The sequence below is a fragment of the Neoarius graeffei genome, chromosome 4 (assembly GCF_027579695.1).
Source record: "Neoarius graeffei isolate fNeoGra1 chromosome 4, fNeoGra1.pri, whole genome shotgun sequence".
Classification (NCBI taxonomy): Eukaryota; Metazoa; Chordata; class Actinopteri; order Siluriformes; family Ariidae; genus Neoarius; species Neoarius graeffei.
This window is the reverse complement of record NC_083572.1, coordinates 73,291,425-73,309,347: the sequence shown is the minus strand read 5'-3', so window position 1 is coordinate 73,309,347 and position 17,923 is coordinate 73,291,425. Positions and strand designations below refer to the sequence as shown.

At 39.1% G+C, this 17,923-nt stretch overlaps 1 protein-coding gene across 5 annotated transcripts in view; it reads left to right on the top strand.

The window, feature by feature from the left end:
• ptprfa (protein tyrosine phosphatase receptor type Fa) overlaps nt 1-17,923 on the top strand; it is a 498,031-nt gene that overhangs the window by 160,020 nt on the left and 320,088 nt on the right. For all 5 annotated transcript variants that reach the window (XM_060919685.1, XM_060919687.1, XM_060919683.1 and 2 more), the window contains exon 2: nt 7,079-7,231. In XM_060919685.1, the coding sequence (XP_060775668.1) occupies nt 7,141-7,231 (91 nt within the window). In that variant the 5' untranslated portion in view covers nt 7,079-7,140. The remainder of the gene's footprint in view (nt 1-7,078; nt 7,232-17,923) is intronic.

Here is a 17,923-nt window from a genome sequence, read left to right as displayed (position 1 = left end):
ATAATAATAATAATAATGCGTTTTGTCAGCCCTGTGATAACCTGGAGACTTGTCCAGGGTGTACCCCGCCTCTCACCCATAGTCAGCTGGGATAGGCTCCAGCTTGCCTGCAACCCTGTAGAACAGGATAAGCATCTACAGATGATGGATGGATGGATGGATGGATAATGGCTTTTTTTCATGGTATACCAGATATGTTCCATTCAGCTAGCATGATATTGAACGAGTCAAAGACTCATTCAGTGTCATGCTAGCTGAATGGAATATATCTGATATACCAATCAAAGCCAGCCAATATTATTTAATTATATGATTGTGCATTACTCAGTAACAAATGTTAAAAGCATGTGTGAGCTTTCCAAAAGCAGTCCATAATACAAATCCACTGATTTGGATTTCATTGAGTGTGGATTGCAATCAGAGAATCAGAGGAACTCAGTTGATATACCACAAGAGTAAACTTTTGATGTTTGGCACTAATATACCAGTGGTGCTTGAAAGTTTGTGAACCCTTAAGAATTTTCTATATTTCTGCAGAAATATGACCTAAAACATCATCAGATTTTCACACAAGACCTAAAAGTAGATAAAGAGAACCCAGTTAAACAAATGAGACAAAAATATTGTACTTGGTCATTTATTTATTGAGGAAAATGATCCTATATTACATATTTGTGAGTGGCAAAAGTATGTGAACCTCTAGGATTATCAGTTAATTTGAAGGTGAAATTAGAGTCAGGTGTTTTCAATCAATGGGATGACAATCAGGTGTGAGTGGGCACCCTGTTTTATTTAAAGAACAGGGATCTATCAAAGTCTGATCTTCACAACACATGTTTGTGGAAGTGTATCATGGCATGAACAAAGGAGATTTCTGAGGACCTCAGAAAAAGCGTTGTTGATGCTCATCAGGCTGGAAAAGGTTACAAAACCATCTGTAAAGAGTTTGGACTCCACCAATCCAGTCAGACAGACTGTGTACAAATGGAGGAAATTCAAGACCATTCTTACCCTCCCCAGGAGTGGTTGACCAACAAAGATCACTCCAAGAGCAAGGCATGTAATAGTCGGCTAGGTCACAAAGGACCCCAGGGTAACTTCTAAGCAACTGACCCCTCTCTCACATTGGCTAATGTTAATGTTCATGAGTCCACTGTCAGGAGAACACTGAACAACAGTGGTGTGCATGGCAGGGTTGCAAGCAGAAAGCCACTGCTCTCCAAAAAGAACATTGCTGCTCGTCTGCAGTTTGCTAAAGATCACATGGACAAGCCAGAAGGCTATTGGAAAAATGTTTTGTGGATGGATGAGACCAAAATAGAACTTTTTGGTTTAAATGAGAAGCGTTCTGTTTGGAGAAAGGAAAACACTGCATTCCAGCATAAGAACCTTACCCCATCTGTGAAACATGGTGGTGGTAGTATCATGGTTTGGGCCTGTTTTGCTGCATGTGGGCCAGGATGGCTTGCCATCATTGATGGAACAATGAATTCTGAATTATACCAGCGAATTCTAAAATAAAATGTCAGGACATCTGTCCATGAACTGAATCTCAAGAGAAGGTGGGTCATGCAGCAAGACAATGACCCGAAGCACACAAGTCGTTCTACCAAAGAATGGTTAAAGAGGAATAAAGTTAATGTTTTGGAATGGCCAAGTCAAAGTCCTGACCTTAATCCAATCGAAATGTTGTGGAAGGACCTGAAGCGAGCAGTTCATGTGAGGAAACCCACCAACAACCCAGAGTTGAAGCTGTTCTGTATGGAGGAATGGGCTAAATTCCTCCAAGCCAGTGTGCGGGACTGATCAACAGTTACTGGAAATGTTTAGTTGCAGTTATTGCTGCACAAGGGGGTCACACCAGATACTGAAAGCAAAGGTTCACATACTTTTGCCACTCACAGATATGGATCATTTTCCTCAATAAATAAATGACCAAGTATAATATTTTTGTCTCATTTGTTTAACTGGGTTCTTTTTATCTAGGACTTATGTGAAAATCTGATGATGTTTTAGGTCATATTTATGCAGAACTATACAACATTCTAAAGGGTTCGCAAACTTTCAAGCCCCACTGTACTGTACTTTCATAAAATAAGCTCTATACTCCAACAAGCTCTGCATGCATTCTTTCCACCACCAAGTGCAGCTCTTTGGTAGCATTCACACGTCATGCAGCTCCAGACGGTTTCTGTTCTCCTTTTAATTATTTATTCCTTCAATTGCAAAGCAAGACTGTAATCATGACACTAAGGTATTGAAACTCCTTATAGTCATTCACCAGTAGGCAAAATAAAACATTTGAGGTGAGCTAATGGCCTGATCAGACGAACACAGACAGGAATAAGGTCTTCAGCACTATTCTAGTCTAGTACTTCCTCTTGGTGAGACAGTGTGAGACTCCTTGCCATCTGTGTTAATATGTTAGCAGAGATCTGCAGACGTGTTGTACATGCTCTCACACACTTGCAGTCTCTTGCTTCGTCAACTTTATGCTCTCAGCAGATGCTGTGGGATCTCCAGAGCCCCACTCACTGTGGTGTAGGAGAGCATGGTGTGTTATTTATGTGTGCTGCGTTTACACGGTCAGCTCTCATGAGACCATGCACAGCCAAAGTTCTGATTAAACATAGAGCAGCTTGGGAAAAGGAGGGTGTTATGGTCATGTTATCCTTATGTATAAGATATCAGGAATTAGAAATGCACCAATATTAAATACTCATAACGCAGTACAGTAAGTGTCTAACCATTTCATTATGGTTTACAAGATTATCACAATGTAAAATGGACTTAATAGCTGGAGATTAAGAATCTTTAACTTCTGTAAATGGATTCCTTAGTCACAGTGACTTTCTGCCACGCCTTTCAAACTTTAATAAAAATCTCCTCCAGGGCATACAGGTATGGCATTTGCCGCTTTTCCACTACAAACGCGGCTGAGTCGGGCTGAGCCGTGCCGTGCTGAGTTGGGCTGAGCGGGGCTGTTGGAGTTGCATTTCGACTACAACCGCGCTGAACCGTGCTGGCTGGAAGTGGGTGGACACATTGGGTGGAGTTAGCGAAAGTGGGTGGACGTCACGTGATGTCGTTAAGCAGCGCAAACAGTGACATCAGTGATCTTTTAAGCGGTAGTCTCACGACCCAAATAGTAAACAATAAACATGGAGGACATGGAGTCGTTAGTGTTGCTGGTCTTGGTTCTGTGGCTTGTTGTCACCGACAACGCCAACAGATACTGGCAAGAGCGTATAGATGAGGCGAGGCGCATAAGGCTTCAGAAATTCTCGTAATTCGTAATTATTCTTCTTCCGGGTTTACGGTGTTTACAGATCCCAGCGTGCTCGCGGGGCGTGTGTGGGCATGTGAGGACACTCCTCCTCACCAATCAGTGCACAGGGGAGTGTCTGCTCACGCCCCCAGCCTCACTCGGCTCGCTTTGGCTCGCTTCAGCCCCACTCTAAAACGGTGCGAGTTTTAGGGGCTAAGCAGGGCTGAAGTGAGCCGAGTCGTGCTGTTCTTTGGTAGTCGAAACGCGAGCCGTGTCGGGCTGAAGTGAGCTGAAGCGAGCTGAAGTGAGCTGAAAAAGGGTAGTGGAAAAGGGCCATTTTTTCCCATGATGCAGGGACAGATCCAGACCAATGCAACCGAAGCACGTGCAATGGTCAGAAATATATGTGCACCGTTTGGCATCAGTCATGGGGCATATACGTATTTACTTTACTGCTAACTGGCTACATGGTCTATAGCCACGCTCAACCAACAAACCAATGGTTCAGGATCTGACTACCTGTGGTAAGTCTTGATGCTTACCTGACCAAATGACCTGTATTCTCACGATGCTTTGTATAGCGTGACCTGAGACAAAGAAGGTCAAACCAATAAAATGCTCCAGAAAGAGGTTGAAATTCAAAATTCGCCATGAATAACGGGCCAAGGCACAGTTGTAGCAGACCAAGCCTGGCTATTTTGAAGGGTCTTGGGAAGAGGGAGGTGCATGTAAAGTTTGGCAGGGCGAGGACTTTTGTTGGCAGAATTATGAATTTTTAAATCCATGCGTGCGTGCGCAGCTAGAGCCAGGGCTCATATTAAAGTTTTCGGTGAGCTGCGCTTGCACGGGGGGGGTTCAGGGGCGAATAACAGGCTGAACCGTGGTCATAGCAGGCCTACCCTGGGCTGTTCCAAAAGGTCTCGGGAAGAGGGAGGTGCCTGTAAAGTTTGGCGGGGCTAGGACTTTTGGTGACCGAGTTATGAATTTTTAAATCCCTGCGTGCGTGTGCGGCTGGAGCCAGGGCTCATATTAAAGTTTTCGGTGAGCCACGCTTGCACAGAGGCTTTCGGGGCGAATAGCAGGCCGACCCACGGTCGTAGTGGGCTGTGGCTACCCTCTTCGGAAAGGGCTCGGCTCGCTATTCGCCCCTGTGAAAATCCATAGCGATCTGGTAAAATTAGTGAAAATATTTCTGCAAATGTGCATCTGTCAGATTCTTGGGCTGGATCTGTCCCTGCATGAAGACATACATTGCGTCTTCAGATGTGGACATTAAGAAGAGTAGTGTTTTTATGCTCTCTTCAAAATGAGGCAGACAATCTGAGAAATAGAAATGCTATTCACCTAAAGTCAGATTTACACTGTATGATTTTTGCTGCCGCAGATTAAGCTCTTACACTGTAAAATAATTCTTTAGTTGCGGGTATTTTTTAGTGATATTATGACCAATATGACAGTCAATGAAAATGTTCTGGTGCTCTCAGAAATTTTTTATTAAAAGCTCAGTGTGTGACCATTGCTGCAACACTCATCCAACAGCAGGGCAGCAGAAGATGATATCAAAGTCGAGGCACAACTTCAAATAAAGTAGTGGTGAAACCAAAACATAACTGAAATGTGATAATGGGAAGAAAAATATTCTCATTACCTCAAGCTCACTTGAAAGAATGTTTCTGTTCATGCGAGCCACTATTACTGAATGGCCGATTGATGATATAAGCGGAACATACTAATTTTCTTTAATTGCTGATGTATTGCTGGAAGATCTTCATCATATAATCTGACATTGACAACACGTGTTACTACACAGTCTGTTATAGAATTCAGCCAAGATTTTATTGGGATCATATCATAATCTTAATAGGGTGCTGTAATTAGAGTCTAAAACTTGCTTAAACAGTTTTTATTCAATTGGATTGCATTGATGGTGGCAATAATAATGTTGTGCAACTTGAATATTGTCGTTTATTCTATCCACATTCACTGGATATGAGCAATCGCACACTCTGATTGGCTACTCTACTACTAGGCTCTCAGCTCATATACCGTGAGTAGAGAAAAACAAACAAATGGCGGAGCGCGTTGCTGAACCAACCAAGGATGAAATAAAAAACTCAACTCGAAAACTAAACCCTAAAAATTATCAAGTATTTAAAAGAAACAGAAATAGCTAAAATAATATAGTCCCCCCCCCCCAATATCTCCTGTTCCACACTCCAGCCCAGTCAGTGGCAGTAATGCACCTTTAAGTTGGTTTGCCAACCGCCAAAAAACCCTAAAGAAGAAGAACCCCCCCCAAAAAAGCAACAAACTATGGAATGAAAGTGTTTGATGATGAGAATGTATCTTTTTTTTATTTTCAAGAATTATTATTATAGCATTTTTCACAAATTACTACTGTCATTTTGCCGGTTTGTTTACATTCTAAGCGGAAATTATTTTGTTGAATGTTTTGTATAAAGTTTTTTATTTTTTGAATTTGCAAAAAAAATAAAAATGCTCTGTTTCTCAAACTCCAGTGAATGTGGACAGAATAAAACAGTTATTCCACTCAATTTTGCCATCCATGGCTTATAACCAACTCGGCGTTATGCTCCTCATTGGCTCTCAGCTCATGTACAACTTGTTTTCGTGGAATAACCGTTAAATATCAGTACATGACTTGTAAATAACAGTACACTAATAATAAAAATCCTGTTAAAGATGCCACTTTGGGGCACATAATCCATTTCACATATGTGTAGCAGCAATACTGAAGGTTTAAGCATAATTATTGTAAGCAGTGTTCTTTTTCCACTCAAGAGCTGCATGCGTGATATCAGACTTTAGCAATACTTCACATCACTTCGAATCAGTGGAGACACATTGTAAATATTCATACAGGTCAATCACTATGCCACGAGCTGCTGCTAATCTTCATCCACTTTTGTCTAAGCTTTTGTGTGAAATGCCATCTGTGTGCTCTATGTTAACGGCTAATTCAGTAAAAGGTTAGGGTTTAGCACTTATCTTGATTACCACTCTTAGTTAATAGGAATGAGAGACGTTGTAATCATTCACAGTGCCCGAGACAATGGGGGAGGGGTCACCCAGAGGTCATAACCTTCAGAAACGTCATAACCCCATTAGTACAGGCAGGTCCCAAAAGACAAAGCCAGCTGTTTTAGAAATACCCACAAGAGTCATTCCCGATCCAAGAGGCTAAGCTACACTTAGACATAAAGCACTTGATTTAATTAGCGCAGTGACATCATTCGCTACCAGGTTTGTCATTTGCATGAGCTCGAGTGATGTCATACAGTATACTGTAAATATAAGAAAAATAATGTATTCAGCATTCTCAGTTAGTACTATTTCCGGTATTTTTCAAAGGTTAATGTGACAAAACGATATGATTGATATGACATCTGTTATTATAGTAGAAATAAATGTCAAATCTAAAGGTAAATGCCTAACAAAGAGAACAACAAAAATCATCTAATTGGTCAGAAGGTTGATCAATTTTCACAATTGTTTTAATATGTTATTGGTTTTATATTAACCACTTGCACAATGATTTGTATGACAAGCTTAACATGAAGCTTTTTTTTTTTAAACGTGTGTAATCACTGATATGGTGAAGTTTTCTGTGAGAAAACTGGTTTTTTGGAAGGTGTCACCAGTATCCGTGCTTTGTAACAGGTTATGTTCAGAAAGATTGGTGAGGGAACATCTGTGTATTGCTGTTATAATGTAAGCGATAACAGGAAATTGTAGCACAGATGTTTAATGTGTGTGTCTCTGATATGTGTTTGTGCCTTTTACTCGTAGGTGTGCGTCGATGCTGCGGTGAGCTGCTAGGAGTCGAGGTGTGTGGAGTGTGAGCTCAGGTCATGGTGCCACATCACACATGGTCGTCTCGTTTCCACAGCGCGGCCGGCCTGCTGCTGCTGCTCGGACTCGCTGCCCATATACGGGGAGACAGTAAGTACCGCAAATTACCTCACACACACACACACGCACACACACACACACACACACACACACACACACAATTCAAACTAACAGAGACACACAAGTGTAGAAACACAAATTCATCTTGTGCACAAACAGACTTGTCTTGTTGTGTGTGTCTCCATGGAGAGAGCATTAGTGTGTGTTAGTGTGCTGAAGAATGACAATCTCCTGCTGCTGGCAAAACAAACTCAAATAACAGCCCTTGTGTTTGAGCAGTGTGTTCTCTCTCAGTGACACTGCGGAAACCCATTTACTATACACACAGACACACACTGTTTAGTATGGAAATGTGTTCAGCAATCAATGTGAACATGAGTGCATAAAACAGAGAGAGTGGCGTAATGGAAAATCCTCAATAACCCTGCTTACATGTTGACACACAGCCTAATAATGTGATAATCATCTGACTGATAGTGCAATCAGAATAAACACTTTCATACACACACCTAAACCCACTGAGGTAACCTGCATAACCTTTCTCATCTCAAGAGGTGTATCATCATTTTAGTAATGCTTTACATGGAAGGATCTGTGTTTGATTATTTTCAAAGAATTGTGTACGTTCTACATGTTTTAACAGAAGGGAACCGTCTGGGCCTTCTAGGCCTTCAGAGAAGACCCAAACATATCAGCATTTCAAATGTTATATTTAATTTCTTTCATTCTTTAATCTCTTTCATAATTTCATTGTAATTATTCTCTTCTAATTTTAATTTGGACTCATTTTCTATCAAATTTGCTTCAGAAATGAAAGGGTTACTGTCCTGAAAACATTAAAATAGAGTTATCCAATGAGATTTTTTGATTTGCTGTCAGTAGGCTGAGAAGAGTTTAGAGCCGGCTCACTCATTGGTTAGGATTGGTTAGGATTTCATTTCTCGAAGGTCAACGCGAGCTTAACCGCGGGTCGGCACAGCAGTGAAGTCACCTTCCAGCAGTGTAGCGTTCGTTAGTAGTGTTAGTGAATGTGAATAAAGCGGCCAAGCCAGTGCTATTGAGAGCAAGTAGCACAGGCTAACAACGGAGAAACTAAGATTTCTGTCTCCAGACTCTTCTTCCACACACACTCGCCACAGTATTTTTCACTCAGAACTAAGTATTAAAGGTAGACTGACTTTCAGATTTTTCAGGTTTAGGTCATAAAAATAATTTTCCCTGACATCCAACTATTTTTGTTTAGCTAAATTATCCGCTATTATTTCTTGCTTCACTGTGATGCAATCCAAGATAATACGTCATGAATCATGTGGTGGGCTTTCCCCATTCACACAAGGCATTGTGGGAAACAAATTTGAATGGGAAAGGAAAATGGAGGACGTGAATGAAACGTGAAAGACCGACTACAATAACAGAAAGCAAAAAGAAAAGACGTTATGTTGTGAAGGAAAGGAAATGCAGGACCAAACTAATAAATATTGGCGGTCAGCGAGCACCTTGGTGTGGTCAGCTGTTCGTTTAGCGACAGAATGATGTAACTGTCAGTGCACGGTCAAAGGTAAACCTGTAGATGGCAGTAATGCAACACTGGATGCCAGCTGCTGTAAAACCTAAGGGAAGAAGAAGACGACACAGAAAGGCAAACGTGCATGTGCACACAGACTTCCTCTGTCTGCTTGACTGCGTGAAGCGAGCGATTTCATGCACATTATTTGCTACGGAATCCCCTCAAATTAAATAACTTCCCTTTTTTAGATTTGTTTGTACCATGATACACTTCCACAAACATGTGTTGTGAAGATCAGGCTTTGATAGATCCCTGTTCTTTAAATAAAACGGTGCCCACTCACACCTGATTGTCATCCCGTTGATTGAAAACACCCGACTCTAATTTCACCTTCAAATTAACTGCTAATGCTAGAGGTTCACATACTTTTGCCACTCACAGATATGTAATACTGGATCATTTTCCTCAATAAATAAACGACCAAGTATAATATTTTTGTCTCATTTGTTTAACTGGATTCTCTTTATCTACTTTTAGGACTTGTGTGAAAATCTGATGATATTTTCGGTCATATTTATGCAGAACTATAGAAAATTCTTAAGGGTTCACAAACTTTCAAGCACCACTGTACCTATGCACACTCCAGATTTCTGTTTTTTAATCTTAATTATTGTTTGTGTCACAATAAAAAAACAATTTGCACCTTTAAAGTTTTAGACATGTGTAAATCAAGTGGTGCAAACCCCTCAAAAATCCATTTTAATACCAGCTTGTAACGCAACAAAACAGGACAAACACCAAGGGGGATGAATACTTTTGCAAGACACTGTATTACAGAAATAAACGTATATCACAATGACCAAATTTTAGAGGGAACTAAATTTCACCAGTTTTATGAAATCGAGAGGCTGTCTTCTTTTAATTTCCCGATATAATTTACTTTGTTTTAAAATCAACATCGACAACTACACACAACAGAGCGACCTGGCATCCTGCCGCTAATCCCTTACAAAATCCTTTGTCCTGTTGCTTTTTTGGTGTCTGGCTAAGTTTTGGCTGAGCTGAAGTCCCAGCTCTAACAGTAACGGTTCATCACTGCATTTTAGCACCATCTAATATGGGGAAACTTGATTGCTTCACAAATATTCTGGTGCAGAAATAAGTTAATATTTCAAAACAGAATTAATCAGGATGCACTTTTTTGTTCAGTAAAAATATATGGAGTATTTTTGGCTCAGGAGAATATAATGTAAGATTTGGTAAAAGGTGCCTGGACACACATGCCAAACTAACGTTAGCTAGTTGTTACAGTTGTTACTTGTTACAGGAATCACACATTTAAATGCCACTATAACATTTAAATCGAGATTAAATAGACAATGTCCAGGTTTACAGTGAATATGTACACAATTTATACAGTTTGTTTGGATTGATGTAAATGTCTGTGTGTAAACACACCGTACCGACTGAGGTAGATGAATTCCAGAGCAAGACAATATTGAAATGTTATAAGCAATACCACTTATAAGAAAATCCTTAACAGTTTCTCTGAACTGAAATGTAGTCAATCCTTCTCTGATCTTCCCTTCTTTAGTTCTGCTGTTTAGCTATCAGGCTAATGTAGCTAAGAAATAAAGCTTTAAGCCACCAGTATAGCATGAGATTTTGTCATTTGTCATTAAGCAGGGTGCATCATTGGTACAACTCGGGATTTCACAGTTAAATTACAATATAAAATTTGTTTAGCATTCAGTCCTTAGTAACTAGCAATACAGTATGCTATCTTTGTTTTAATCACCTAGAAATCTAGTTCTAATCCTTACTTGAGGACATTTCTATTATTTTGTTTAGATTTGCTAAGATCTGGTTACAGGTTGGTACGAATTAGCCTTATGCAAAATGACCATGGGCGCCGCCAGGGGGGGAAAGGTTAGAACAATTCTAGGGGCCCAGCACTGCCATGGGGCCCTTTAAGGGGCTGATAATATGCTTTTAATGATTTTAATAAGACTTTTGAAATAACAACAATGCAATATTCCATCTGGTAAAATGAGCTAATTGAACAAGGTTGTCTATTTCTTGAGTTCTTCAACATATTGTCATTTAACCCTCCCCCTTTTGCGAAATGGTACAGTCCAGTCCTGGTAGAAGCACGATGCGTTAAATCTGTGTGCTGATCAGTGCAACGCTACTTGCTGCTGTGTCGCGGTGCAGCAGCCAGCCAGCCAGCCAGCAGTGGAGTGCATACAGTCTATGATCGCTAAATATGAAGAGTGGCTCTCAAAAACGTAAAGAAAGGCAGCTGAAAGCTGAGAGGGACCGGAGAGGCAGGCAACTGGTCACTCAGTTTTTTCCAAAGAAAGGTAGCTATCGCTCACATGTGTGTTCAAAATATTAGCGAATGGTAAATGAACAGTATGAACGTGGTTGGATTAGCCTATCAAGAGAACACTTTTACAGTTTGTACAGTGACATTTTTTCCATTTTAATAACTGAACTGACTTGTGCGATAAACAAGATGAAATATTACGTTATGCTGGTGCTAATAACTAGTGCTAATAACCAGTTTCATAACTAATGGGGTGCCCTAAATATGCACAGATTCAGCCTCAGGGGGGCCTCCGCCCTACCAAACCACTGAACTCCCCTTTGGAGAAGGAGGTAAGCAGCAATACAACCCATAAATGCTTTAGGATTAAAGTTTTTAATGAGCGAGCGCCATATACAGTTTGCTAGATTAAAGTGTTGCTAATAACGGACACACTCCTGATCCATGGAGGGGCAACCAATAGTCTAACTCTGCTTACGCTCAAATTTCTGTCTAGACACACTTTGCTTTGAACATATTCCCTTTTTGCAGAACAGTACACACAGCTTTCTACCTAACACATAACAATCCATGGGATTTCCATAGGTATTTTGATGCTGGGTAGAAAACTTTTTCTATGATTTATTAGCAGTCACATCACACATTTCACTGCCAATTGTCCTAGCACAAGAAGGCATGTGGCAAAATCTTGAATTTTCATTTGTGATTGTAAATGCACCAGAATTAGTCACTGACCAGTTTTCACCGAGTTCCTGATAGGTTAATACATAAAATGTAATAACAAAGTCACAAACTCAAGGTCCATGGGCTATCAAAAGTCAAATAATGACAATAGTGCAATTGTGACGAGGGTGGGCAAAGTTGGGGGGCCCAAAATTCTAATCTTTCATGGGGCCCAAAATTTCTGGCGGCGCCCCTGAAAATGACACAGAAAAAAGGTGTCCAAAATAACATTATCGGTAGCTAAATAGCAACTAAAAATGCTAATTTTCTTTTACATTTCTAAAAAAATATCTTTTCAAATCCATGTATTAAATACATAAATCAGTTTTATTTGCTTCAACATGGTGCTATTAAACAGTGCATTATGGCTACATCTCTGATGTTTTATCTTTCCTGATTCTTCTGATATTTTCTGGAAAAATAGCCTCTTGCTATTTAAAGTAATGAAAATGAAAGTATTGAAAGCAACATCATCAGTACCCATTAATAATTTTGTATGTTTGTTTGTTTTTTTTCTTAGACATTTGGCACACTTTTTTCCAAAGGATTTTCAGTTACAAATATGCGAGCAAGTAATTCTGCTTAAACTCTCTTTTTAATGTTCAGTTCAAGGCATTATGCCTCATTATATGGCGATCTAAAGTTGCTAAATTGCAAAGAGTTTAGTTTCAAATTAGCACCATGCTTAATACTGCTAATTAAATGTGTGAAGATAGTGATTTAGGATGCTTACTTTCTTTTCAGCCTCTGAGAAAAAGAGACATAAAGCTTCATACAGCAGTTTGAGTAATAAAATCATAAACTGGTAGTTTTGTGTCAGGTCCGTGGTACAGTAGTTATAATAAAGATGATGACAGCTTGTGTTGTGCTATCACGTCCCTGACCTGTGAACATAGAACATGTCTGAATCAGCATGCACACGTCACCACAGCGACTTTTTATAGTGCCTTAAATTGTTACACGTTAATAATTCACCAAAAGGCCTGCGGTCACAAACTCACATTCTGTGTGTATAGTGAAAGTGTATAAACCTCTCTCTCTCTCTCTCTCTCTCTCTCTCTCTCTCTCTCTTTCTTTAGCATGACTGTGTATAATACAACATTGCCAAAATAGCAGACATACAGTGACACCATTAACAAACAATATCAAAAAGAAGAATATTGAGATCAGGAGTAACACCAGTATTAGAGAATAATAATGGCAGGGGTGATCACTAGTAAGCACTAGTACTAATAAGAACAGTAACAACATTAATAACCCAATAATAATAATAATAATAATAATAATAATAATAATACAACCCCAAATCAGAAAAAGTTGGGAGGGCATGTTGAAATTAAAACTGAAAACAATGATTTTTTTTTTTAATAACTGTTGACCTGCATTGCACTCAAAACAATACAACAGCACATGATTTAACGTTTTACCTCACGAATTTTTATTTATTTATTTGTTTGTTTGTTTGTTTTCAAAATAAACACATTTCAATTTTGATTCTTGCAACGCATTGAAAAAAAACTTAGGATGGTAAAGCATTTACCACTTTATCATGTTACCATTCCTTCTCACAGCACTTAAAATATGTTTAGGAACTGAAGGCACCAAGTGATGAAGTGTTTCAGGTGTTATTTTGTCCCATTCTTCCTCCAAACAGGTCTTAAGGTGTGCAACAGTACGGGATTGTTGTCATAGTTTTCATTTCAAAATGCATGCCACATACTCTATTGGGGACAGAGGGGACAGGAACCCTCTTCTTCCACAACCATGCCTTTGTAATGTGAGCAGAACGTAGTTTTGCATTGTCTTGTTGAAATATCCCTGGAAAAGATGTCGTCTTGAAGGCAGTATATGTTGCTTCAAAATCTCGGTGTACTTTTCTGCATTAATGCCGCCATCACAGAAGTGTAAGTTACCTTTGCCAAGGGCACTGACACAACCCCATAACGTGACAGACCCTGGCTTTTGGACTTGTTGCTGGTACAGTAACAGTCTGGTTAGTACTTTCATCTTTGATCCAGAGCACATGATGTCGATTTCTTCCAAAACAGACCTGGAATACTGATTCGTCTGACCACAATACACATTTCCACTGTGTGATGGTCCATCCCAGATGCCTTTGAGCCCAAAGAAGTTGATGGCGCTTCTGGACACAGTTAACATAAGGGTTCCATTTTGTACAGTAAAGTTTTAACTGGCATTTATGGATGTAACTCTGTGTTGTGGTGCTTGACAAAGGTTTACCAAAGTAATCCCGAGCCCATGCGGTTATATCAACTATATATGAATGATGGTTCTTGATGCAGTGCCGTTTGAGGGATCGGAGATCATGGGTGTTCAGCTTAGGCTTTTGCCCTTGCCCTTTATGCTCCAGATCCCTTGAATTATTTAATAATATTATGCACTGCCGAGGGTGAAATATCCAAATCCCTTCCCATCTTTCTTTGATGAATATTGTTTTTAAACATTTCTATAATTTTCTCACATATTTGTTGACAAACTGGAGATCCTCAGCCCATCTTTCCTCCTCAAAGACTAGGCCTTTCCTGGATATTGAATTTGTACCAAATCATGATTACAATCACCTGTTGACATCACCTGTTTCAAATCACACCATTATTTAATTGATTTACTTCATTAATAGCCCTAAATTGCCCCGTCCGTACTTTTTTGGAATGTGTTGAAGGCCTGAAACGCAGGAATGGATATATATTAATAAATGAAATTAAGTTGCCCTGGTGAAAAATAAATGTACTTTATTGTATTTAAAATATATTCATATTTTCAATAGTATATTGAAAATGTACTTACACAAATTGTACTTTTTGTAAATATATAAAAAGTATACTAACATCACGCTTTCACGCTAACACTTTTAACACACTTTAAAATAATTATACTATATTACACTTTATAGAAATATATTATACTAAAATATACTTTAAGTGAAAGTTATGTGTAATTTAGCACATAAAAGTACACTAAATACACTTCAAGTTGCACTTTTCTACAATTTAATTACAATTAAAATATATTTAGTACAAAATTAGTTGTTCCAAAATAGCATGCCTCAAGTTAACTGATCATAAACACACTTGAAGTATATTGATGATTAGTGTGGCTTCAAGTACACAAAAGTATGCTAAATTTTATTACACTTAGCACATTTATTTTTCACCAGGGTGACCAGACCAAACATGAAATATCTTGGGTTCATACTGAAATGAAATACAAGTCAAAGTAAATTTAGAAATTACTGCTTTTTTATTTGCATTTTCCAACCATCCCAACTTTTTCTGATTGGGAGTTATAATAATGATGATGATTATGATGATAGATTTGTTTATGACTCACATTATCAGGTGCTTTAAATGAAAAGATGGATAAATTAAACAAAAGTACAATAATGAAACATCTGCAGTCAAAATTGAAAACACATAAATCTCAAAAAATCATAACATACAAACCTAAGTCCATACGTGTTAGCTGCTTTAGACACTTAGCTCCAGTGCAAAGCTGAAAAAGCAAACACTGAATTCTAAACATCTATTGCATGAGGGGTAGATGATGAACATCTTAGTCCAACTTGACCTCCCTAAGAGCCTTGGACTCTGGGGAACCACGCACACACACACACACACACACACACTGCATATGGATGTGTAATGCATCTCCCTTGGGTTTTTGATTCCATCAGTCTAAATATGGTCTAAGCAAAGATTAATCCCTGACAGCAAACCTAAATGGATAAAGGAGCTATCTGTATCAGTATAAATACATTAGTGTACTCCTAAACCCTTAAAGTGTGTGTGTGTGTGTGTGTGTGTGTGTGTGTGTGTGTGTGTGTGTGTGTGTGTGTGAGAGAGAGAGAGAGAAAGAGAGAGATTATTTGGGTTCCAGAGGATCTAATAAAGTCCAGTGGGCACATGCTGAGGTATGAGGGGTTTGAGACATGGCTGATCTAAGGTGTCTCAGTGCATCAAAGTGCAATTTACAAGGATGGAAATGGATTGTCTTGATGAAATGCAGTGCACTGAGACGCCATGCTAGCTCTCTCTCTCTCTCTCTCTCTCTCTCTCTCTCTCTCACACACACACACGCACAGACACACACGTCTTATCAACAGGAAGGTTGCACTGACCATGTTCGTTGTATCAGGTTTTGTTTGAAGTGTGTGTGTGTATGTGCGTGTGTGCGTGCGTGCGTGCAAGCCTCTGTGATCTAATTAGCAGATCACATTGTTGCAGTTCGAAGCACATTTGCATTTCACAAGCTTTCAGGGGAAGAAACTAATCTAATTTAAGAAGTGAGAGTTTAACTGATTTAAGTGCAGGTAGATGATAAGCTGATTGTCTCAAAGTGTAAAAACACACACAAATGAGCAATGTAAAAACATTGTGCCATGATAAAAGTGTACAGGGTGATAATAGCTTGATAGTTGTAGAAGATATTTAGGATAGATAGATAGATAGATAGATAGATAGATAGATAGATAGATAGATAGATAGATAGATAGATAGATAGATAGATAGATAGATAGATAGATAGATAGAAATTTTATAGATGCCATATGAGTCATGATTCATTGTTATTGTCACAGAACAGATAGATAGATAGATAGATAGACAGACAGACAGACAGACAGACAGACAGATAGATAGATAGATAGATAGATAGATAGATAGATAGATAGATAGATAGATAGATAGATAGATAGATAGATGTCATATGATTCATTGTTATTGTCGCAGCACATTTACACAGATAAAGAGATAGATAGATAGAAATTTTATAGATGCCATATGAGTCATGGTTCATTGTTATTGTCACAGCACATTTAGAAAGATAGATAGATAGAATTCTTATAGATGTCATATATGATTTGTTGTTATTGTCGCAGCACATTAAAACAGCAACAACACCACATTAAAATAAAAATAGAGAGCAGTGACAAGAGGGAGAGAAGAATAGAAAGAGGGAAGTAAAGAAGGAGCTAAACAAAGAGACAAATGAGAGACAGGAAAAGAATGTGACTGAAAGTGGGAGAAGGAGAGAATTATTATAGGATTGTTATGCTCAGTAAAACTTTAAACAAATTGGAGAACAGAGAAACCATAGACTCAAACTCAGAATTAAACCTTGATTTAACACACACACACACACACACACACACACACACACACAGCTCATTATATTTTTGTTCCTCTTTCTACACATAAGCTCCTGACACACACCCACTGTACAGACACATCACACTTCGTGTATGAGGTTAGTTTTATTTCATAAAACTTCTCCAATATTCAGTAAAATCTTTCTCATTCAACAGAATTCACAGGATTTTTGTGCCAGATGGTTCACTTTATTTCACTTAGTTGATTTGGAAAAATCGTTTGCATTGATGTATTTCGTTTGCCATTAGTGCAATTCTCTGTGTTCCCATTCCTACTGTTTTCAGTTATTAAGAACACACTGCATGGACTTATTACATTAGTAAAGAGTAATGGAAGGATGTTGGAGAAATACAGCTCGATAGTGTGCTCAGACTTTTGGATCTCATGCCACAGCAGAAATCTGATCAGCAGACAGCCTTAAAGAGCATATGAAACACCTTCCTGTCAGAGTCAGTGTGAGGTATCTGATGCTGCAGTTTCTTTAAGAGCAAGCAATGTTGACCTTTATATGATGGACTGAATAGATTTGCTTTTGTCTTTTACTGATTCGCAAAGTTTAAAATGACAATGTGCAAATTTTAATCAACTGTCTGATCTCTGAAAGATATATTTAAAGCAGTCCGTGCAACCGAGACCACATGTCTCTCACTGGAATTGACAGACATCAAAACCACACCCACTTCACTCAGACTGACTGGCACATAGGACACATGTTCTTCACTGAAAGTGACATGCACATAGAGCCCACCTACTTCACTGAGACTGACACGTTCTTCACTGAGACTGATGGGCACATAGAGCCCACCTACTTCACTGAGACTGACGGGCACATAGCACACGCATCCTTCACTGAGACGAACGGGCATATAGGATGCACATTCTTTACTGAGACTGACGGGCACATCAGACGCATGTTCTACACTGAGACTGCGGGCACATATAACACACGTTCTTCACTGAGACTGACGGGCACATAGGACATGCATTGTTCACTG